We start from the raw sequence: 25,219 nt of genomic DNA, 5'->3' as shown, positions 1-25,219 counted from the left end.
TATAAGTTAATTAGCCTTTTTCCTCTGAAGTTTAAAAAAAGATCCACTAGATGGCAGGATATATCTGAACCCCCTAGTGTTGCCATCTAGCGGATCTTTTTTTAATCTTCTGAGTAAAAAGGCTAATACTAATAAAAAATTTTAACTAACTACATAAGACAAATTATAAACATTATCATATTATCATTAAATCCGGACATACAATAATTAATAATTTCAGGCCTTTTTTCTCTGAAGATTAAAAAAAGATCCGCTAGATGGCAACTTTATGGGGGGGGGGGTAAAAATATATCCTGCCATCTAGAGAATCTTTTTTTAATCTTCAGAGGAAAAAGGCTAATTGAACGACAATGAATTTTTATGGTAAACAAGGTCTGATTTTCTGATTTTTTTTAGTTTTAAATTAAAAATTTAATTAAAAAGTTTTTATTGTACTAAAAATTAGAAAATAATTTCTATGATCTATTTGTAAGAAAACTTGAGAACGAATACGAACAAATACTATTGGTGACATTTGTTGCACGGATGCCGCCTTTCTTTGCCTCAAGCTATAAAACATAATTTTGCAATACTTGGTACTCTATGCCTATACACAATAAATAGCTACTTTATTTATAATTTTATTTGTTGCTCCAATTTTCAATGATAATTTATAACGACTTGACTCCCAACATGACAATCAAACTTAAATATCACACACTGAGTTGAGCTGACTTAGTTTGTCTGTTCAGTTTGTTTGATTGTTTGTTTGTTTGATTTGAGTTTGTTTAATAATAATCATTTATAATAAAGTGTTTGTTATAATATGAATATGATATGTATTTAAAAATATGATGAATCTGTGTTAACTTATCTCACATCCATTTTAATAAAACACTTCCGTATCATTTTGTATATTTATTTCTATGATAATTGATTTCCGTTTTGAAAGAAAAAAACAAACATTTTTTGCTAAATTTATAATGTTGTAAATTGAGTTTTAAAAAAACAAGAGTTTTATACCAACTAACATCATTAATTATTAATGTATCCTGTGTATACTATTTATTTTCAAAAAATTGTAATATTTTTATGATTTTTCTTTTATCTTTTAATATACAAGGTGTTTTAAAATTGCACGACACTATTTTAAATACGTGTTCTCTAGCTCAAATAAGAAAATATGTCCGGAAGTTCTTCATTAGAGATACTTACAGAGAAGGTTAAACATTTAGTTTTCTTATGTCAGACGTTAATCAATCGCGAAATCAAGTTGCTAGGATTATTGGAAGTTTCAAAACTATAATTGAATATTATTACGTGTTTTTAGAAGGTGTTTTTATAATCACGCCTCCAATTTTTACGCACTCTATTAATTGCACATCACGGAGTGAATTTTATGAATACTGCTATACATTATAAATACTGCTATCCAAGTATCGTAAAAACAGGCTAACTGATATCGATAATTGCAAAAACATCAGAGCTGATAGTGTTCTGCACACGCAAATAGTTTTTAACTATGTAAATCATAACCTCTACATAATTTCCTCTGCTCATAACGCGAGTGTTGATGGGTTAAATAAATATTTCTTTGCTTCAATATCTCAGTAATAAATTATTTTCGGGCGTAGGTTTATACGAACTTTTTTTTGCATACTTTACGAGAGAACACACACCTGACATACAGTGACACGTAATTTTGAAATAGCCTGTCAAAAAAAGAATTTATTGACAGAAGTATTTTTTCATCAACAAATATATTAATAATAACTTTTAATTTGAAATGAATGTTTGACAAATTTTTAAGAACAAATATACCTAATATGATGGCATATTAAATAAATTCAAATAAAATTGAATAAATAAAACTTTCTCATAAAAACTTTTTTTTTTTATATTAATTATTGAAACATGAACAAATATTGTCGTATATAATCGTTTACATTCGTATAAACTCGTCAATTATATCGTCTAGGTATTAGTCCATGCAAGTTAGACATTCAGTTATTTTATTTAAATTGTGAAATTTTCATTATAAAGTTGATAATTTTTAATTATTAAAAATGGTTTTCGGGACTCGTACTCTCACAAGACCTGGAAAATGTTATGTATTTATACATATTTTTCTTTTAAATTATTTGTCCAGCGTGTTTTTTCCTAAGCGGAACATTTTTAGACCGTGAGTATTTTTTTCGTCAAACCTAGACATAATAAGCTTGAAAATGAGGAGTGAATCATAGAATTTAATAAAAGAATAAGGAATATAAGGAGTAGAACCAGCGGTGGATTTACACTAGGGGCAATCGGGGCTAGTGCCCAGGGCGGCAAATTTTCTAGGGCGGAAAAATTTGGCAAGTGGGAAAAAATTTTTTTATTGTCATCAAAATTTTTCAATGGAAATTTTTTATTTTTTAATTAATCATACATTATTTAATAGATAATTCAAGAAATTCGACTTATACAATATTTGTCAAATCGAAATATTGTAAATCATAATTTTGGCACCTTAAGTGAAAATTTGTCTTCGAAAAAATTTAATTAATTCATTTCTTTGAAGATTTGAAATGGTAATATTTGATTTTTTAATTTTCTGGAATCATAAAATTTAAATTTGGGGAATTTCGCTATGCTTATTGCAATGAAAAAGCGATAGAAAAAAATTGACCTTCCGATCTTCTGAAACTTTTGCGAGCAAACGACCTTTACACTGAGTTTCCAAACGTAGAAATCGCAATAATAGAATATTTATTACGTTAGCTGTAACAAACTGTAGTGCAGAACGATCGCTTTTAGAAAAAGGTAAAAAAACTACTTACGTTCTATAATGAGTGCAAAGAAACTCAATAGTTTTTTTTTTTTTTTAAATAAGATATCAAAACTACATAACTTTGAGTGATATTTCAATGATGGGGCGGCATTTTTTTCAGTGCCCAAGGCCGGAAAAGATTAAATCCGGCCCTGAGTAGAACAGAAAAAAACTTGCTAGAATAATATCTAAGATTGCTAACTTGCTTGGACTATATGTACATACGATACTCTTGTAAGTATATTAAATAATTAATTATGACAATATTATATTTTTTGAATGTGAACAAACATACATAAATTAAAATATGTTTTGAAAATTTAATTATTTATCCAAAAACAAAGATAATTACAAAATTTTATATAAACACTGAAAATATTTGTAACCAACTTTGTATATACCTTACTTATATTTTGAAAACAATTTTAAAATTTAAATATGGCTGACGGCATAATAATATTACAAATGAAAACGACGATCAACGACAATTTATTTATTTTTTTCTACAAAATATAAAAAAAAATTTATTTAATATATTCACATAAATTTTATAATACAATAAGTTTAGTTGTTCTTTCTTTCTCTATTTTAATATTTATGAATATACAGGATGTTTGGGTAAATATTAAAAATATTTAATCTAATTCTTAGAACATTGAATGTTTTCCTGTAAATTTATCCACTTACGTCCCGTTACGGTGTTGGCAAGGATTTAAGTTTTTTTTTTTGGGATTTACTCCTTAAAAATCGTCCAGTATGAAAAAAATATGAGGAGTAAAAATCTAGTGATCGAATAACCACGTACCCACGCACCTTTCACTTTTTAGTAATGAGTGTTTATAACTTGTATACTTGTGTGCTGGTGACAAAGCATCTATTGTTTAAAACTGAAAATACCTTGACGAACACGACATGGTGTACTTGTTACCAACTGATAAAGAAAGACCACATAGAATCTTAGTCAACGTACATTGTACGTCTACAGGTTTTTTAGGGTTACCATACATAAATTTTGTAACTTGAAAAGTTTGAAAGTGACAACCTGACGGACACATCACACTATGTGAGCATGTAGTAATGATTCGCGTTTATGTTCTTCCAAATGGAATGTCTATGGATGCGGAGGTATGTATGGTGAAAATATCTTCCTAAGACATTGGTTTTTTTTGGGAAAAACCACAAAATGCTTCAGAATGTCACGAATATTTATCGTGGAAGGTTTTTAATGGTTTCGGAATTTCCAAAAAAGTAATTAATTATTGACAGCGATAATGTCAGATATTACAGGTAATTTTTGCATAATTTTTCTGAACACTCATTATATTAAAAAAATATTGTTATAGACTTCGTAATAATTCGGTTTATTATTCGGAAATTTTATGTTGAGAGATAACAAATGCATAAGCAAGAAAAAAATTATTAATCAATTTTAATATTTTTTTTTTTGTTTAAACAGAGTGACAAAATATAACGAAGAGTTTTGAATTGGGTGATAAAAATTATTTTATTAATTTTTATAAATATTATGATTCCACTGTCAAATACAAGCTGACTATAAACTATTACACTTTTTTATCCCTTCGAAAAACGCCCCACTTTTAATTCTCCAAGATAGGATTTTAGGGAAGATTTAATAATTTTGGGCTTATATTTTTGAATAGCTTTTTTTTTGGGGGGGGGGGAGTATTATCTAGCGAAGTGGGCGGATAGACTAGTTTGATATAAACATGGTATATGAGAAGCATTGAGACATGGAAATATAATTAACAATCTATAAAATTACCCAATAAATTTTCTATTTATCGGAAAATTATTTAAAAATGTGTAAAGGAAAGTTTTGTATTTGGTTTTTGTTATCTATTTGAAAGACATTTACAAAATAAATAATAAATAAATCAATTTAAAATAAGAATAAAAAATAATAATTTTCGAGTTCAGTGTACAGTGGCAATAATTTGGCAAATTATCAAAAAAGCAAGCAGTGTTTACAAAAAGCATAATATGTGAATTTTCATAAAATATTTATTTTTTTGAATATTATTATTATTTATTATATTTTAAAATAAATTTGTAGATGTATTTTCTTAAAATAAAATTTATTAATAATGCAATTTTCCAAAATAGAATATTGTGTTAAGAAATTCTATATTTATAATATATTATTCAAACAAAAAGAATTTCATTAAAAATATACACATTTCTAAGCTCTTTGAAATCGTTTGAAATGAAATTATCCACAGAGAAAAATCAATTATCTGATAAGAAATATATTTTAATTTAAATATCAATATAAAAAAAAAATACATAAAATTTTTGTTTGAACGACTCACATTTAACTTTCATGTAATGTAATAGTGAAATGTTTATAAATTGTGACGTCAGAGTATTACGAAAATTGAAATACGAAAATATGTCATTCTAAGATGATTTACTTAATAGTCATATTTATTTTTTTACAACAAAGTAATGTAAGAATTATTATCAAATTATAAAAAAAAATATTTATATCAGCAGCTTTTTATTGGGTTTTGGGGTTAAAAACCGGCATACAAATTTAAGAACGTTTTTCTTAATGAAAAATTGAAAATCTTCATATATTGATTGATTATTAGATGAATGTTAAAAGAAATAATATTTAGAAGTAAAAATAATCATAAATAATTGAAAAAATATATAATATTATATTTCTTATATATTTGAAATAACACCTAATAAAAGTTAACCAATAAAAATAAAAACCAATATATTTACGATTATATTATACCTATTTACTCGTATACTAAAAATATTATTCAGGAGATACGCAAAGATTGGATAATACTAGGAATTTAAATAAAACTTTATTAATACATTATTTGATTAACAAAGTTTCCAAAAATCACAAAAAATTCCTATTTCATCAGTCTTTTTATGATTATTTTATCGTTCAAAGTAGGCTGAGAGAATGATGAATCATATAGGTTAATCCTTTTCAATTGGATATTTCTATATGAAAAAATCTAAAGAAAGTGATAAAAAACTATCTTAAATATTAAGACAATCTTGTAGTTTATAAATAATATCATAAAAATATAAGGTGGCCGATGCTATAAAAACAAAATTTTAATTATGAATTCATGGAAGATGCATCATTTGATGAACAGAGACGACTATAGTTAGAGCATTGATGATTTAAGAGCGATATCGATATTATCAAATTTATAAGCAGCACTTGCACACAATATATAATTTTTGTAGTTGCGTGGTATTGTAAAGCTAAAAATAACACATTATTTGACTATAAAGCATGTATTTGTTTTATATTTGTGTACCGTGCACACTGTAGGTTTATAATCACCTTAAGAGTTCAAATTAATGAATCTATATAAGATATAATAATATTTTTAATATCTCAGTATAATATTTCTATAATATAAATATTATAAAAAGCAATCTAACCAATAAATTAAAATAAATAATGATTAGTAAAACAGCATGGTATTTAAAAAAAAATCTAAATTCACTCTCTTTGGTGGAATAATCTTACAAAATCAGAATTCAATATTTACAAGTTGAGTGTTACGGAATCCTAAAAAGCACAAACACATGTATGTAATAATATAATATTGAACGATAATAATATTATTAGTGGTGTTTATTTGAGTGTATGTAATGTATTGGACACACAGCACACAACACACAACACATAACCAACATATTATTTAAAATATGTTTGAGTCAAGAGTTAGTTTTATGTGTTGATGATAAAATTAAATAATGTGATATGACTAGACAATTATAAAGCTTAATATACACTAAACTAGCCTAACTTCAAACGCTCAATATAATTGAAGCAATATTTTTGGCTCAATAAATGGTAAAGTTCGGGTTTACTCACGCGAATCAGTAATATTGGCCAAATAAAATGATGAAGAGGTTTGGAGAAAATGGACAACAAAGTTTTGTCCTAATCTGCACGGGTAAACAGTGATGTTTACGAAAAAATGTTTCAAACAAAAGTTGTTTATTTTTTTTATAAGGAATAACTTTTATATTTAAACTTTTGTTCTATCTCTAACGATTTACAGAATGGTTCCTTTTTCATTTGGTTGAGTGAGCAAAATTTTAAAATTGGAATATGAATGTTCAAAATCAGCTAGAAAAGAACAATTAGCCTAGTAAAAAAAACTGTGAAATATGGTTAGATATTTTTCTGTCATTTTTAAACTCTGTTAACAAAATCAACAATTACGACCTTTAAGCGTATGATCCTTTAATTTTGGTAGTTTGAGCCATAAGTAACGTTCAAGAGCACTAAAAATTTGCAAACCCTAGTTACTTTTTTTATCTGTCCCAGTATGTGTAACTTATAAAAATATCTGGTGTATTTGAAGCATTATAATAGTAATTATGAACATTTACTAATCACATACAGAGATAAAAACTAAACACTATAATATTATAGACCTCACAAAACCCTAACACTGTCCGTCCGATTAACTCCTTTCCTCTCCACCACAAATTTTATCTCTATCACCCACCTCACATACACACATACATATATTTTAATATTAAATATTATATTATGTATAAAATAATGTTTTTAGTACGCGCGCACACTTTTATTGCCTGTAAGTACAGTGTGTTCAATAAGAAATGTTTTGGTGCATGATACTTCACAAAAAAATAATACAACTGACCATCAAAAAATCCATCATTTGAAGAACAAAGACGACTATAGTTAGAGTATTGATGATTGAAAAGAGATATCTAGAATATTAAATTTATAATCAGCACTTGCACATAATATATTATATATATTTGTAGTTGCGTGGTATTGTAAAGCTAAAAATAACACATTATTTGACTGAAATGCATGTATTTGGTTTATATGTATGTACTGTGCAATAAACCAACACTTTTTTACAATACTGTAGGGAAATAATCAACTTAAAGTGATGTAATGAATGGCATTTTTGTGCTTTTTCTTCCGTAAGTGATTTTCTCTAAATTTTTAGGCATCAATATTTAAAAAACTATTTATTTTTTCCCAAAATCTAACAGAATCCACTCCCTTAAGTCACAAATATTTTCATACATTTTTTTTTTAGGAACGTCCTTAAGAAATTTGTTAGTTTAGAAATATTAATGGGACAGTTTGTACAATGTTAATTGCTATCTCTGTTTAACACATTAATGTTATATATTATAAATGATAAATGTTAAGTGATAAAAACCATATTATTACTTTTACGTACATAATGTGTACGTATGTATATGTACACATGTGTGTGTGTGTGTAATATGTATATACATTTATTAATACATATATAATTAATATTAGTGAGTGAATATTATGTTATTTAAAATATTAAAACATACAATATATGATAAAAACATTCGCAAAATGTACATACATGTATGTTACATTTATCTAAAATTTATTAAGGTGATTGTCAACCTACAGTATTGTAAAGAAGTTTTGGTTTATTGCACGGCACATACATTCAAATAAAATAAATGCTTTGTAGTTAAGTAATGAGTTATTTTTAGCTTTACAATAATACGAAACTATAAAAATATATAATATATTGTGTGCAAGTGATGATTATAAATTTGATAATATAGATATCGCTCTTCAATCATCAATACTCTAACTATAGTCGTCTCTGTTCATCAAATGATGGATCTTCGAGGAACTCATAAGTAAAATAAAATTTTGTTGTTATATCATCGACAACCTTACATTTTATGGTATTATTAGAAACTACAAGATTGTTTTAAATATTTTAGACAGTTTTTTATCACACTCTCTAGATTTTTTGATATAGAAATATCCAATTGAAAAGGATAACCTATATGATTCATCATTTTTTCAGTCAACTTTGAACGATAAAATAATAATGAAAAGCCCGATGACCTTGGAATTTCTAGTATTATTCAATCCTTGCATATCTCCATAAGGGAGAACATTTAGTGTGAAGAAAACACTTGGATCAGCTAATCCAATCTATAGGGTTATTTCCGATTCATTACTTAATAGTTACAAGCTGTTTGCTATCCCCTCCCCGGCCTGAAATTTATCATCTGTGTTCAAAATGTTCTGAAAGAACATGCATCATTTTAAGGTTTCAACCATCAACAATTAAAAATTGTAAGTTAGGATAATACAAAATTAATATTAAATAATTGTACACTTCATTTAAAATAAAATTATGTATGAAAGCATTTCTCCTTCGTTTTCTTCAATAAAATTATCGATCCAAGTAAATAAAAGAAATATATAATTCATAACAATAATTAATGTTCCGTTAAGTTTTTAATACCAATTAGAAAAATAATTTATGATACTTTTTTCCATCATTAGAACATTAAATAGAAAGAAAAACCATAACAAGTTATAGCTTTTGTATTTCATGTTAAAATCCTACTATTTTGATTTTTAGCCGTCAAGCAGTTGAACTAATACTAGTAGTCATGTTATACTTTGTTATAATGTGTATGTATGTGAGTGGTGTAAGTAAAAACCTCGCTAAAATATTTTATTATTATTATTAAATACAACTAATATAAAAGCGGAAGTCACGTGATATACCACACCGCTATATTATTTACTGTAATATTATTATTATTGTTAATGTTATGATATGTTTTATAAGACAATATTTCTATTATTTATAATATGTATAGCAGTTATTATAATGCTATTTTATTTGTACAGTATTGGAAATTTATTATGATTCCTGATTTTGTGACGTCATAAAGGTATAATCTGGGGATATGAATCTTGATACTACTTAACTTTTAATATTTGTGAGAAAATAAAGAAAATGTGTTTTTGAGTTTTAAGGATATTAATGATTATAATTGGTCAGACACAAATTTTATCACTAATAAAAGAATCGTTAAAAATGTCTCCACGAAAATTCCAAGATCTGATCGTAGCCTTTTTCTTGATAGCACACTATGCCTTTAAAGAAGACACAATGATTTGGAAGTGGGTCAAAATCCGAAAAAAAAACTCATTCTTTTGTAAAATAAAAAAAGAAATTCATGCTTAAACCCAACACGCAACAAGAAACTATGACAATCTTATATTATAATAGTATTCTCGCTTTTAAATCATTGCATCATTGATAAGATTTCATTTTGACCGGTATTCTAAATTAAAATTATAAAAAGGGATTCACATCCGCTTTTAGTTAGTACGAATTATTATCGCCAGTTGGTGGATTGCAACAACCAGTTATCAATTGATGCCTGAATTTTATTTCATTCAGTTTGTTGTCAATTAAAAAAGGCTTCGATGGTAGTTTTTAGAACCACAGAAATCGATTCAATTCTTAGTAAGGAATAACATAACAAGCCCCACCACTAATTAAAATGGCACCACCAGTAATCAAAGTAAAAATTTCCGATACTGTATACAGTACTGACAACAAAACAATATATAATACACAAAAACACACATCTATACAAGTTTTTAGTTATTTAATTTAATGATTGTTATAATGTTGGTAGCATGGTAGTTGGTTGGTATGTATGAGTATTATCATCAAAACGAACTAACTAGTTATGTAAACAAAATGATAAACTTACTACAACTTTTGTTTGATGATTGTATATTTTAGTATATAACAATAATGTTTTATTATTTATTGAAATATGATATTTCATCATAATTATTATTATTGTTCTTTGAATAAAGATAGAAAATATATATATATATTGTTTTGTGTATGTGATGAAGTGAGATAGTATGATAACAAAGTTAATATTTTGTTGTTACGCGTATAAATATTCTTTACAAAAAAAAAGTTTATTCCTCCGAAATAAAAAGGAAAAATGAAGAGAAAAAAGTAATATAAAGATTATCGGAAATATTAAATTACAAATCAACTTATTAATAATAAAAATCAATAATCATTAATTAGGTAGTGGAATTTATATGATCTTTTATACAGTATGCTTCATTTTAAACATACGTGATTGTAAACCTACAGTATTGTAAAAAAGTGTTGGTTTATTGCACGGTACATTCAAAAAAACAAAATGCATGCTCTGTAGTCAAGTAATGACTTCTTTTTAGCTTTACAATACCACGCAACTATAAAAATATATAATATATTGTGTGCAATTGATGCTTATAAATTTGATAATATAGATATCGCTCTTCAATCATAATAATGGACCTTTGATGAACTCATAATTAAATTAAAATTTTGATATTTATATCATCGACAACCTTATATTTTTATGGCATAATTAGAAACTGCAAGATTGTCTAAATATTTTAGATAGTTTTTTTATCACACTCTCTAGATTTTTTGATATAGAAATATCCAATTGAAAAGCATAACCAATATAATTCATAATTTTTGCAGCCAACTTTGAACGAAAAAATAATAATAAAAGGTCCGGTGACATTGAAATTTTTTGTGATTTTTGGAAATTTTGTTAATCAAAAAATGTATTTATAAAGTTTTATTGAAATTCCTAGTATTATTCAATCGCTGCATATCTCCTTAAAAATGATTCAAAGCGGTCTAGAACAGTGACTTGTTCTTTAAGCGCTAATTTTTAATAGTTCCCTGCAACCTTTTTCTGTTTTCACTTAAACGGATGACTATTCCAAATATTTTTATATAAAACTGTGTGTAAAGATCTTTCTGTTTAAAATATTCTGTTGAATTTACTAAAATGTTTGAGAAATATATTATTTATATAATCTATTTGTTTGAATTTGAATTCTAAATATTTGATAACTGTTGCTTTATGAATATATTATTAAGATGGCTGGCTCTATATCTACTCTCTAAAAGTACTCCCACTATCATCCCTTCTTTAAATCCTACTTCATTCCATTTCACATTCAATTCAATATACATGGATGTTGTAGAAACAAACTTAACTATTAAAAATAAGACGTTTTTCACATATTTTGTTTGATGTAGGTTTTATGTAAATCGCTTGCTATTTGTTTGCTGCTCATAATAATATCAAATAAAAAGAATATTGTAATAATATCCATTTCATCAAGGTTACTACAAATTATTATTTACATAACCTCGAAAAACTTTTATTTATTTAAAAACTTGTGAATTGTAAATGTAGATGGCATTTATTGTCTAAAACTTTTCGTTTCAGTATTATAATAACGAAGTTGTGTTTATTTTACTGAAATTTTAATGATTATAATAATTCGAAAGTTTTCTGCATAGAAATTACCCTACCTGTAGCCAAAAAATGCTTAAAATACAGTGGATTGCTTTACATTGTTTCCTATAAATTTTAGAGTTAATTTCATTTGCTTTAAGGATGTACGAGCGCCAGGGCAATTCTGGTTAAAAAGCTTGATTTGTTTAAATATGAAATTGGATTAAGTCTTAATCAATTCTGAAAATTTTATGGGGGCTGAGAGAACGCAAGAGATCTGCTAGCCTGTAAGTGGGTGCGATGTGATGAATGACAGAGAAGACAGTCACTGAATTCCTCTGTGTCCTTGTCATAGTCATATGTCATAATCATATGATGCATAGAGATTTTGTGTCTCTCCAATAATGTAAACAAACAATATGCAGCCAATGACAATCAAGTTTTGAGTCATGGCGTTCTCTAGTTTCGAATTAGCCATTCTATGATTTCGAATTAGCCATCACCAAGTGGTGTAAATTAAAGATTTAGTGATTCATAAATACAAAAATTTCTTTTGTAAATTTCGGTGACGTTCGTTTATAAGTAAATCACAATAGCTGGCGCAGGAACTCGTAGATACAACGTAAATTTAGACAGTAATTCGACACTGAATTCAAAAAGCAACATATTATTTATCAAATATTATTAAAAGCATTGGTCATACTAATTAGTGTCACATTAAATAAACAAAAAGTTAAACAAGTCAAACTATATACAATTATGTCATATACAAAAGCTGCGTCATTATAAACAAATTTCACTGTAAATAAATAAATATTGAATAGTAGTCATTTAAATTGTACTTACTTTTTGGTGTATCAAGCAATGAAGAAGGAACATTATCCGTGAACTGTAACAAACAAAATACAAATTAGATTGTTTAATATAAATATAAATAATATAAAATTGATTAGGCATGTAATAAACTTTATAATTGTTGTTATTATTATTTCAATGAATTGTTTAACGAATATTATTGTTACTTAGTAGCATCATCATATCGTTATTATTTTATTTACAAATACATTTCATTTACAGTTGTGTAAATATGCTAAAGCCTCATTTATACTATTATCGGGTAAATATCAACTCTCATTTTTTTCTAGAAAATTAATCGATAGGTGGAAAATTTTAGTTGGGTAGTTAAAATCCAGGCTAGTTGGTCAAACAAAAACTAACGTACTTTAAGGGGGGTATCTTTAAGACTCGTCACACATCCGATATACCGGTGAGGTTCCGGTATACCGGTGAGGTTTGTCTGTACAGGTAAACTGGAGCGTTTGTGCAGCCGATGAAAAATTGAAGAAAGACGCAACTCTAAAAGACAAAGACTTATTTGCGCAAGGCCAAGCCTTTTTTGACCTAGATTTTCAGACTCAGTGAAAAGCTGACTCTACTCCGTAACTGGTTCTCTTATCTTATATTTTTTAGGTATTTTTTATATCAATTACTGTCTCTGTAAAATATTCGGTTTACAAAAACCGGTTACCAAGCTTGAGATTACTTTTGCAAGACCTAGACCAAGACTCAACTCTGCAAGACCAACACCAATTAAGAAAGCTTTCCAACACCAATTAAGAAAGCTTTAACTAAGACATATGGTCTATTTAAAAATTACAAAGATTGCTCGAAACATTTTATCGCCTCTGACAATCAATATCTTTATCAATTATAGCGATATTCTTGTAATTTCAAAATCCTTGACTTTTAAAAAGCCAACGTTTAAATATTAAAATATTTCTCTAATGAGGTTTTAAACAATGAATTGTAAGAAATTTTTGTACGTTATTTCAAAACGATCACTTTAAATATTTTTCGGTTTTTTTTATTTAGAAAAACAACTCAAAATAAAAATTCATATATTTATGAATAAAAATTGTATTTATATATTTTGAATAATAAAATGTTATGAGTTTGTTTAGCGGAGAATGAAAATATATAATATTTTATTTATAAAATTAAAATGGGTCAACAGTTCCCTATTTTAAAAATGTTTTTTTAACACATATTCACTTATACATATACGATATGTATATCTCATTATCTCATTTCTATACATAACATAACACGGTGTACACAAACGAAAAATTTTGTGTTCAGCTATTTTGCACGTAACAAAAATGAGAACATACATAGACGAACGACCGACAGACAGACAGACAGATAGACAAACAAACCGAATAAAAATGTAAATAAATAAATAAATAAGGTACCTATTATGAGAGATTATATAAAATATATACAATTTTTTTTAACATGTATACAATTTCGGTTTTTTCTTTTTGCTTGAAAAGCACAAAATTTGTACATTGAATGTTATATTATTTTTATTTCTTTTTTAATTATTACTAAATGATTTTTTTTTTTGTTGTAATTTATAAAATATTAAATTAAGTGATGTGTAAATTTTGATAAAAGAAAATTGATTGGGGCGAAAATGTGAACACAAATTAACTAACAGTTTAAGAGAATATAATACGAAACAAGTGAAAAAAAACAATTGACTGAGTTAATTGTTGAAATACTATGCATAGTCAGTGTTGATTTCTTTATCACATAACACATACAAACATGTGACACATACATAACTGATAATCAAGTATAGTACATATTATAAAATTTCCGCCTAATTAGCGCCCTCACGGATAAACAGTGATGTTTACGAAAAAATGTTTCAAACAAAAGTTGTTTAATTTTTGATAAGGAATATTTTTTACATTTAAACTTTTGTTCTATCTCTAACGGTTTACAAGATGGGTCCTACGAACCCAAGATCCAATTGACCTATGATGCTCATTTACGAACTTGACCTCACTTTTTATGTCCTGAGCACGCTGTAAAAATTTCAGCTCGAGTTATTATTTGTTCGATTTTGAGTTATCGTGTCCACAGACGGACGGACTAATTAGGTGATTTTATGAATACCTATGATAAAATTTTTTTCCTAGCATCATTATTTTTAAGCGTTACAAACTTGGGACTAAACTTAATATACTATGTATATTTCATATATACATGGTATAATAAGTATATTTCAAATATACATGGTATAAAAATTGATTGTGTTAATTGTTGAAATACCATCTTAAAACAATGATATTCCCATATAATACATATATTGATATTCCCATATAATACATGCTATATAATTTGCGCTTTCACGGGTAAATAATGATGTTAACGAAAACATGTTTCAAACAAAAGTTGTTTATTTTTTTATAAGGAACATTTTTTACATTTAAACTTTTGTTCTATCTCTAACGGTTTAAAAAAAAACGTTCTATGGACCCAAGACGCAATTGACCTATGAAGCTCATTTACGAACTTGACCTCACTTTTTATGTTTTGAGCACACTATAAAAATTTCGGCTTGATATTTTTTTCATTTTTGAGCTATCGTATTGACAGAGACGGACAGATCATCATAAAGGGGATAAATATTGTAGCAAGACAACAACCTTAATCTGTATAATATTTAATAAACATATTTGTTGATTTTAATCAATTTTATACAGAATTTATTATTTATAAATAGATTTACTTTGATATAATAATTTACTGGATATACAATCATCACCATAAAAGAAGTAGTGAAGAGTAAGGGGAATGGTGTTTATTACACACAGCTACAGAGCGCTGGTGCTAGTGAAGTGAGGTAAATAGCAACAGAAGGTAAAAAAGATATTAAGTTTTCTTTCATTAGCTACCAGTGTTGTAATTTTACAGTTACTTGATATCAGTTTATTATTTATTTCCTTTTTTTTTTAATATAAAATGATAATAATTACAATTAATTTTATAAATGAGTGAATTTGTATATATCAATATTATTTATTTTCTGATTATTGTGGTTTGTTTAGAAGTCCCACGATCATTATTCAAAATCATTTTGACATTATTCAAGATACAAATATACAGGGTGTCAAGCTAAGTTGGCTACATATGGAAAACTTTTGTATTAAAAGAATTTTCAAAATTTTTTTCGATTTTTTCAAAGGGTACCTCTTAAAAAAATTGCAAAAAATCGAAAAATTTTTTTCTCTCCAATTTGGATAAAACTTAGTATATAATAGTCTAAGATCCCAATTAGGATCGACCTTCACCCATCTGTTTACCGAATGAAAGTTATTTTTTATGAAATATAAAATGTTAACAAATATCCCTGCAATGGGTTGCCTAAAAAAATGTGGTCAAGACTACTTTTAGTGAAAATATCAAGAGTAAAATTTTTTGAAATTTTTCACTGACTTACATATCTAACGAATATTGATCTACTCGAAAGTAAAAGCCATAAAGAATATGCAGCAGCTATGCTGTCTGCCTCTTTTCGTTCACTATTTTCGCATTTAAACAACTTGTGAATAGTAATTACGTTCATCTGTTAATTCATTGCCTCACATATATAAATAAAGATAATTTTATTGCAAATACGGTGATATATGATTGTCCACAAAATATCAGTCAAAAAATTAAGTTTACAAGCTTTCCAAGTTTTGATATTTTTATTAAAAGTTGTCTGGACCATATTTTTTAGGGCAACCCACAACAGGGATATTTGTAAATATTTTACATTTCATAAAAAATAACTTTCATTCGGTAAAGAGATGGGTGAAGGCCGACCTTAATTCGGATCTTGTACTATAAGGTAATTTTGACCCAAAAAGAACAAAATTCGGATGCATTTGATGACTGATCGAATAGTTTTTGAGATACGGACTAAAATCGATCAAAATTTTGCGATATCTAAAACTCTGCATCCAATCATTAAATCAACCTGATTTTTAAACTTTTTGGAGCAAAATTAACCCATCCAAAGAGTTTCATCAAATTTACAAAACAAAAATTTTTCCCTCGATGGTGGCTAAGACACATCAAAAGAAAATAGTTAAAATTTATTTTTTTAAATCATTAAAATTTTAATTACAAAAACTAGAATAGAAACAATTCCCCTTTTAATATATACAGCGTGAATTTATCACTTTTAAAATATTTATACAAATTTATTTCATGAATAGAGAGAAAAAAAAAGGGAAAATGTTGGAAAAATTATGTTTAAAAAAAAAATAATTTTATGTAAATAAAAACGGAATACACACACAATATCATTTTCAAACACGCACCATAATTTTTTTTAAATTATAATTTGTAATACATGTCATATTATTCATTCATTTATGTATTACCTCTGACCCCCCCCCTCCCAGCATGCTCCCTCCTCACTTTGTACAAGGAAATATTAGTTTTAAAAAAAAAAAAAACATTTATAAAAGCTACCCACTACAGAACTCACTAATTTCACACCCCTGTATTATTTTTTTCATCGTACGTGAATAATGTAATTAAATGTTATTAAAACTAACATGCGTTATTTAACGCTATTTACTTTTTTGTGTTTTATTGTTTAGTTGGTAATGTGGACATTTATACTTTTAATTGTAAGTCAATAAAAATGTATTTTGTTGTTGAATTTCGAAGAATTATAAAATAAATGTGGGGTTTCTGCATCATTAACTGTTTGTTGATTTTAAAAACATATCTAATTGTTTTGTATCTGCTAAAGATATCGAGATACGATACATTTCTGATTTCATCAAAAAGCTGTCCATGGGTTCTTGGAATTTTTTCGCCTAAATTCGGTCGATATAACTACATATCTTGACTTCCGTTTCAAATAATTTGATCAGTAATATTTTAGCCCGTCAGCCCTCGCGTTACGAGTATTTTGTACACGCTCGAATTAAAACATAAATAATTTGATATATGTGGTTGAAACTTTTTCTACCTTCTTATGTAAGTCCTGCGTGAAATATTGAAAATTTCTCTCATCACGGCAGTAAAGGTGTAAGCGAAATAATATTAACTTCGGAAATTTTCTCTACGGAACCCTAAACTCGCATTTGAAACATATCTAAGAACACTCTCCATTAAATTACCTTTTCTCCTAGAGCCTTCTACAAACTGAACCGGTTTATGAAGATCATCGCCTATTTTTTAGTTGTTCAAGGTACGGTACCCTAAAGTCGCACTTGAAACATGGTTAGGAACTATCTCCATTAAATTACCTTTCAAACGAAACAAAAAAATAAAAACCCGTTCATCCGTTGAGGCGCTACGATGCCACAGACAGTCAAAGTTCTAGCAATCTTGTTCGTTGTGAGATGGTCTTACACGAAATATTACAAAGAGGTAGATAGTTTTTTCAAAGGCATAAAGTAGTCAAAAAAATTATAGAAGCCATTTTATATAGAAAGAAACTGCAAACAAAACTAGATATAATGAAGCTTCGAACCTAAATGAACAAAAAAGATTACTTTTTGACGAATTTTTAGTTTAGTAAAGAAGTAAATTGTACAAGCTGCAACGTATTTATAACAAAACAGCAACTATATTTTCTCTCTTTTTAAGACATCCCGTTCTATCTCTCTCCACTAGAAATACCTTACGTTGCATTTTAAAAGAGTGAGTAATAAATATTCCATTCTCGTTAATAATTGCAAAAACAGGTGTTAATGAGTAATGAATCATTAAATAAAATAAATTAAACAGATTTATAAAAAGCTCCTTCTTATATACAACACATACAGTATACAGTACAGTCAACAGTGTTTAAAAGTTAATTTTTATCTTTATAAAAAAGATTGAAATGATACATTGGATAAAATAAACCTTCTATAAAGTCCTTATTAAAGCCTTAATATATCATAAACACTACACTATACATTACTATGTATATGTATACATGTATATACTTACTATATGTGGTATATTATACGTATAATAATCTTAACACTTAGTGACTTATTACCACCTCTTTTATCCCTACTCTTGATCCCACCACTTCTAATAAGTCTTATACATGTTGTATATATCACTCTATAAATGATATAAGAGCTGGCAAACTTATAAAAAAGTTAATTTTAGATAATTCTTTACTAAATGGAATAGAATTTGAGATCGGTTTACTAGTGAATTTTTCCGAAAAAGCTTCAAATTGCTAAGTTTAAATTCATTTTAAGAATGACCAAAAATGAATGAACAAAACAAAAATGAAAATTAACCTGTGATTTTTATACTTTCTGGATCAAAATTATCCCATCCACCGAATTTCATCAAATTCCAAAACAAAATTTTCTTTTTCGTTTTTCTCGTTTTTTTCAAAGGGGTAAGTACCCCTTAAAAAAATTGCAAAAAATCGAGAAATTTTTTTTACCTCCAATTTCGATAAAACTCAGTGTATATAAGGTAATTTTGACCCAAAAAGTGCAAAAACCGGGTGCATTTGATTACTGGTCGAATAGTTTTTGAGATACGGACTAAAATTGATCCAAATATTGCGATATCTCAAAAACTCTGCATCCAATCATTAAATTAACCGGATTTTTATACTTTCTGAATCAAAATTATCCCATCCACCGAATTTCATCGAATTCCAAACAAATTTTCGGAAGGGCCCTCGAAGTTGGCTATAAATGTTTTTTAGAACGATTCTAACAATTGATGTAGATATCGTCCAAATCAGAGTTCCGACCCATATAACAGGCTAACGACTCCTCGATAGTGGCTTAGACATTATATCAAAAGAAAATTGAAGGCATACTTCATCCCTACGAGGTTTCACACGGAAATATAAACTATCGAAAACGTTGCCAGCACTTGTATCATAACTATTGACTGTTCTTCCTCTTACAAACATCACCAGTGTGTTATAGTCTACTATAATATTGTGATTTTGTTATAAGATTTAATAAGATTTATTTTAATTCATATAGGATTTAAATTAATTTAATTCATAAGTGTGTGTTTATTATATAAACATACATAAGTGTAAACATGTTTACATTCAAAAATAAAAATAAAAAAGATTTTAGTTAATTGACTTTCAGATAAAAGTGTATTATATAATTATTTACTAGTTCTAAGAGCCAATTATTTTAATATCTTCATATGGTATAAAGGATCTGTTTTAATTAAATTGTGTGTTATTAACATAATAGGCTTTAATTTATTACAAGAGGCATACGCGTCTCTATAATGGAATTATTGAGGGGGTCTTCAAGACGTCGGGGTGACAATATTAGTATATATTTGTTAAGTTTTTGATTGGTTTTTTTTAAAAAATGTTGACGATTTTTCGGCGCGAGGAACATATCTTTCCAAAACATTTCAAAAAAGAAATTAATTAAATAGATTTTTATACCATATATATATATGAAATATATCAAGGTATACTAAGTTTAGTCCCAAGTTTGTAAAGCCTAAAAATATTGACCCTACGAACAAAATTTTATCTGGTATAGGTGTTCATAAAATCACCTAATTAATCCATTTTCGGTTGTCAGTTCGTCTGTCTGTCTGTCAACACGATAACTCAAAAACGAAAAGAGATATCAAGCTGAATGAATTTTCATACCGTGCTGAGGAATTTGAATATATTTACAAAATAAAGATTTAAAAAATCGTGGCTTACCTTTCCAACTAATGATGGCGTAAATTGAAATGTTGAATCCAATTCTTTTCGAGGTGTTGCCGCAATTGCTGTTAATGGAATTGCAACTTCAGTCATTTCCTGTAACGAGAGAACAAAACAGGATTTAGTATAAAAAAATTTTTAAAAAAAATCCATATTTATATTTCAAGGTAATTTAAAACCCGGATACTATTTAACTTCAATATTTACTTAAATAGTTTAATAGCTGTGGGTAATCCCATAGGAACTTATGAATAAATACAATTATGAAATTAAAACATTTTTCATGAAAATAGTTTTTTTTCGTTTTTATGAATAACAAAATCGATCAAGTGGGGATAATGAAAACGTTTATGCATACAATTTAAAACGATAAAAAGTAATAATCGGTTACCATTTTTGAGATATAGACCCGAATTCTATTTAAAAAAATGTAGGAATAACACTAGGTTTTCGACCTTTCACTTTCCAAGCAAATAATTTTTAGCTAAATTAGAAAAATTCTTCGTAGATTTCTTTCTATTTTTATAAAGCCTGCACACACACTAAATCATAGGAATCGAAAAAAGTCCTAAAACTTTGGTGTGTGGAAGCCTTGCAACAACCGTGTGTTGCAAGAGATGAAATATTAAGCATTCGTCGCACAATCTAATAGAATATAAAGTATACCGGGTATCCCGTGACTCGATGGTCATAGCTTAAGAGTCTACTTTTTAGTACTTTACTCAACAATGCTTCAACTTTATTGGTTAAATTTAATAGTTCCCATAGCTTAAGAAATTTTGTTTTTGGACAAAAGTCCAAAAGGCACTTTCGCGTTAAAATTATTCAGAGAATACACTCTTAAGCTAAGACCATCGAGTCACAGGAACACCCCGTATATGTTTCAGTAAGTTCGCAGGTACTGAAGACAGTGATGTATATTTACAAAACCGCGCTCTAAATGTCGACCATGCGTTGCATCTTTCGTGTACTAATGGTTACCGTATCTAGAGAATCTGGGCTTCTTTATGTGATGTTACTATGGTTTTCAGTTACAGAATACTAAAAACAATTAACTCAGACCTAAAACCATAAACACAAACAAAATCCTAACCTTAAACAATCCATGTAAAATATGTTTATTTAAATGTAAATACCAATTAAACCTAACAACAACCTCTATACTCCCCTCCCCCCACCTCAACAAAAAAGCAAAAAAAGTTAGTTTTTAGTTAAAAAACATAACATTCTCAAACATTTATTATGGTTTGTTAATTTGTTTTTAAAAAAACAAAAAATTTTTATTACCAGTGAAAATAGAAAATGGGAAATATATATTTATATATGGTTGCGTAAAGAGGTGTGAGCTATGGAAAAGAGGAACGCGGGGAAAGTACTCAGCATATATATAGGAACAATTTACCAGGAACAGAACGACGGTGAACGAAAAAAAAGAGGTGAAAAACATTAAATTGTTTTTATATTACATGGAACATTGAGTTCCTGTTTCTTCATTCTATCCTAAAATATAAAAAGGATAATATCACATCTCTCTCCTGAAAAACTATGTAATGTGATGACGTTCTCTTGCACAGAGAAGTACTTACAAAATGGTTCAAAAAATGGAATTATTAATAAAATATACATTTCTAGTAATTGGTATCGATTCTAGGATTGTTTACCTAGCCTAAGCTCTACCTATACGTCTTCACAATTTTTGTTGGCTAATTTATCAAAGACATTATCAATAGCATCCTAATTTCTCCGAATTCAAAAATATCAGTATAAAATGTTTCTAATAAAAAAATTCTGTTTAACACTTCCATTTTAATGAAAAATCTTGATAGAAAAGCGTCAAGGAGTCAATATGGATGTTATAAACATTAAAAAAGTAGATTATTTTTCGTTAGACAGTTCAAACAGTATATTGAAGGGAAATGAACGATATTTTCTGATGGCATAAATATTTTCGTGAGAAAAAAATATTCACCGATGAAACATGCCTTCGAATTTAGGGAAAAAACAAGTTTTTTCCATAATATGGGACAAATTTTTTGAAAACGTGACGTGCTGAAGTAATTTTGCGCTCAGGTTCCTATTTAGCACGTCAAAAACCTTTCAAAAAGTAAATTCATGCTTTTGTGATAAAATTTGTGTGTACCAGTGTTATTTCATCTATAGAATCCTACATTATCAGCAAGTAAGATGGGTTCTGCACCAAATGAAAGTTGAGAGCACACGGTTGTCTTTGTTTTTAAAGTTGCAATCGCCCGGCAACGTGGGTGTACAACAACTAGCCGTAATTCTATTATAAGATACCTGTCATTACATGGCAAAATTATTACCGTGAACAATTTTTGCGAACCATATTGTACCATGATATGTTATTCAATAAAAAAAAAAACGAACTCGTCACCGAGTACAAACGCACAATAATAATATACCTTTCACATACATATACTCCTCATTCTCCAACAAATAATGAATGAAACCTTATGTAATAATAAATAGACCACACGAATAGAATAATAGCTGGGCTCACATACGTACGTACGCATCAGAATAAAATAAAATAAAAAAACGAACAAGAAGTACAAGAAAAAATTGAATAATTTGTTATATGGCAGAAATAAGAGGATGAGTCGAAATGTGACATCTATACGTGATAAATTTAACTAAAAAAAAAAACGACGAGCATATAAAAAGAGGAATAGAGTTAATAATTGAAATTTATTAAAATGGAAAAAAAATGTAATTACATTAAATTAACATTGAACATAAATAAATGATTGTATGGATTATTATTTACAACATCATACACAACTAAATATCGTATACACATCATGTGACTTCTGTAAGTGTTGATAGTTTAATTAAATTGGTGCTGCTATACAATATACAAACCGTCCGATCTTAGAAACTAAAGTAAGAGATTGATAAAACTTTGAAATCGTTTTAGAAACTAGCAGGCAAGGAAGCTTGTATACTACGCATGATGGGGCGATACCTCAATAACCGATACTCCATTCCAGCCTCCTTGGAACCCCTCTACAAGTAGCGTTCCGTAGCCTTTTCTATGAGCCCCACCCTCCCCTGGGTGGAACAAAGTTTTTATTCTCAAGCCAAGAAGACATTTTGTATTTTCTGAATTGACGCTTACCTCAACTTCATGCTACCCTCCCCCGGCGTAGCTTTTTGAATAAATTCCTTCTCCCTTTTAACCGAGCCACGAGGTTTATGAATGCTCCCTTACAAAATGTCTCTACTTCTAGTCACAAAAATTTTTATGTCTTAGGTAAATTTTTGTGTTGTCAACTTTAGTTCCATAAAGTTACTTCAGTACTATTTCATTGTGCTAAATTATTCGAAGCTAGTTGTTTAAAATTTCTTATATTTAAATCAAGGGATTCATATAGAAGTAAGAACAAGTCAAACTTCGTTGAATTTAAATACTTCCTAATGAATTACATACAATAATGGAAGTAATTAATTACGTATAACATTGTTAATAAACATTGTTTATTAAATAATGACCTTTTACCTTCAACTATTGTAAATTTCTCATTTTAAAATGGACAAACAAATAATATACTGATGAACGAATAGACAGACTTACTGATTGAAGAACGGACTTACTATAAATAAACTATTTTAATTACTTTTATTTACACATGTAGTTAATTATATGTTTGATTAATATTTTTAATAATGTTTTAACATGGTAGTCAGTTGAAAAATACCACACTGTTTAATTAAATGGTTTATATTTTTAAGATTTCGAAAAGCTAGTTGTATTAATAATAAGCATATTCAAAAGAACTTTCAATTTTCAATAATGACCATTACACAAGATTTTAACCCCTTCCAATTAGTTATAAAAATTAAAAGTAATATATTATACAATAGATTTATAGCACGATACCGTGACATGGCCATCCATTTATTAAATATTATAGAACAAGAGGCCATCATACTAAATCCTGCTTCAAACAACACTCGTTGTTTTTTATAAACACAAGGATACGTGTATTTATAAGTGCTCGAGTCAATCAGTACCGATGCAATTTTCATTATGAAGAACTTACCTTAACAATTACCGTTTTTTATAGGTTCTCGGGTTAAGTTTTAATAAACAAGACGATCTGATAACAAAGTTTCAATTCACGTGCAACGACGCTTACGAAAATTTCCATAGCCGAGAATTGATATTAAAATTGATGAATATCCGTTAAAAGCGATATTCAAGTAAGAAGATAACTGGGAATAACAAAAATTATTTGCCTGGCAAAACCTTACTTTGCATAAAATGTTATTCTATCTCTTACCATTTAGGATCATAACTGACAATTTCCGGGTTGTAATGGCAACCCGGAGAAATGGGTCGAATCTGACGTCATAGCATGATATCCCTCATCAAATCTTGCAATTTTTGTTCCTACAAGTTATTTTTTGATTGGTTTAATATTGTAGCAGAGTAACATTCTTAAGAAATAGTATTTAGTGTCATGATCTCATACTAATAATAACAAGGTAAATTATAGTGGAATATTTATAATGAACTCACAGTAAAAGAAGTAATAATTTTCAATAATAATTATATCGTTTTTATGATAACCGTGTGTACTGTACAATATCGTTCGTTGTATAAATGTTTACCTATCTATTTTGATGGATAAGTTTTTAATAATAATTATTAGTTATTAGATATGATATGATTTGATGATGACATAATTAGGTATTGTTTTTTTTATGTTTTATACCATTTTGTTAGTTATTTTAATATTTATTTAATGACAATAATTTTAAAT

General features: G+C 27.6%; 1 protein-coding gene across 3 annotated transcripts in view; it reads right to left on the bottom strand.

Moving 5' to 3' along the window:
* LOC123299287 (AF4/FMR2 family member lilli) overlaps positions 1–25,219 on the bottom strand; it is a 444,323-nt gene that overhangs the window by 67,444 nt on the left and 351,660 nt on the right. For all 3 annotated transcript variants that reach the window (XM_044881638.1, XM_044881637.1, XM_044881639.1), the window contains exons 4-5: positions 20,430–20,528; positions 12,770–12,812 (exon numbers count right to left, since the gene is read on the bottom strand). In XM_044881638.1, coding sequence (XP_044737573.1) covers positions 12,770–12,812; positions 20,430–20,528 — 142 coding nt within the window. The remainder of the gene's footprint in view (positions 1–12,769; positions 12,813–20,429; positions 20,529–25,219) is intronic.

The sequence above is a fragment of the Chrysoperla carnea genome, chromosome 4 (genome assembly GCF_905475395.1).
Source record: "Chrysoperla carnea chromosome 4, inChrCarn1.1, whole genome shotgun sequence".
NCBI classification, from domain to species: domain Eukaryota; kingdom Metazoa; phylum Arthropoda; class Insecta; order Neuroptera; family Chrysopidae; genus Chrysoperla; species Chrysoperla carnea.
The sequence above is the reverse complement of the archived record's forward strand: the minus strand, read 5'-3'. Positions and strand labels throughout refer to the sequence as shown.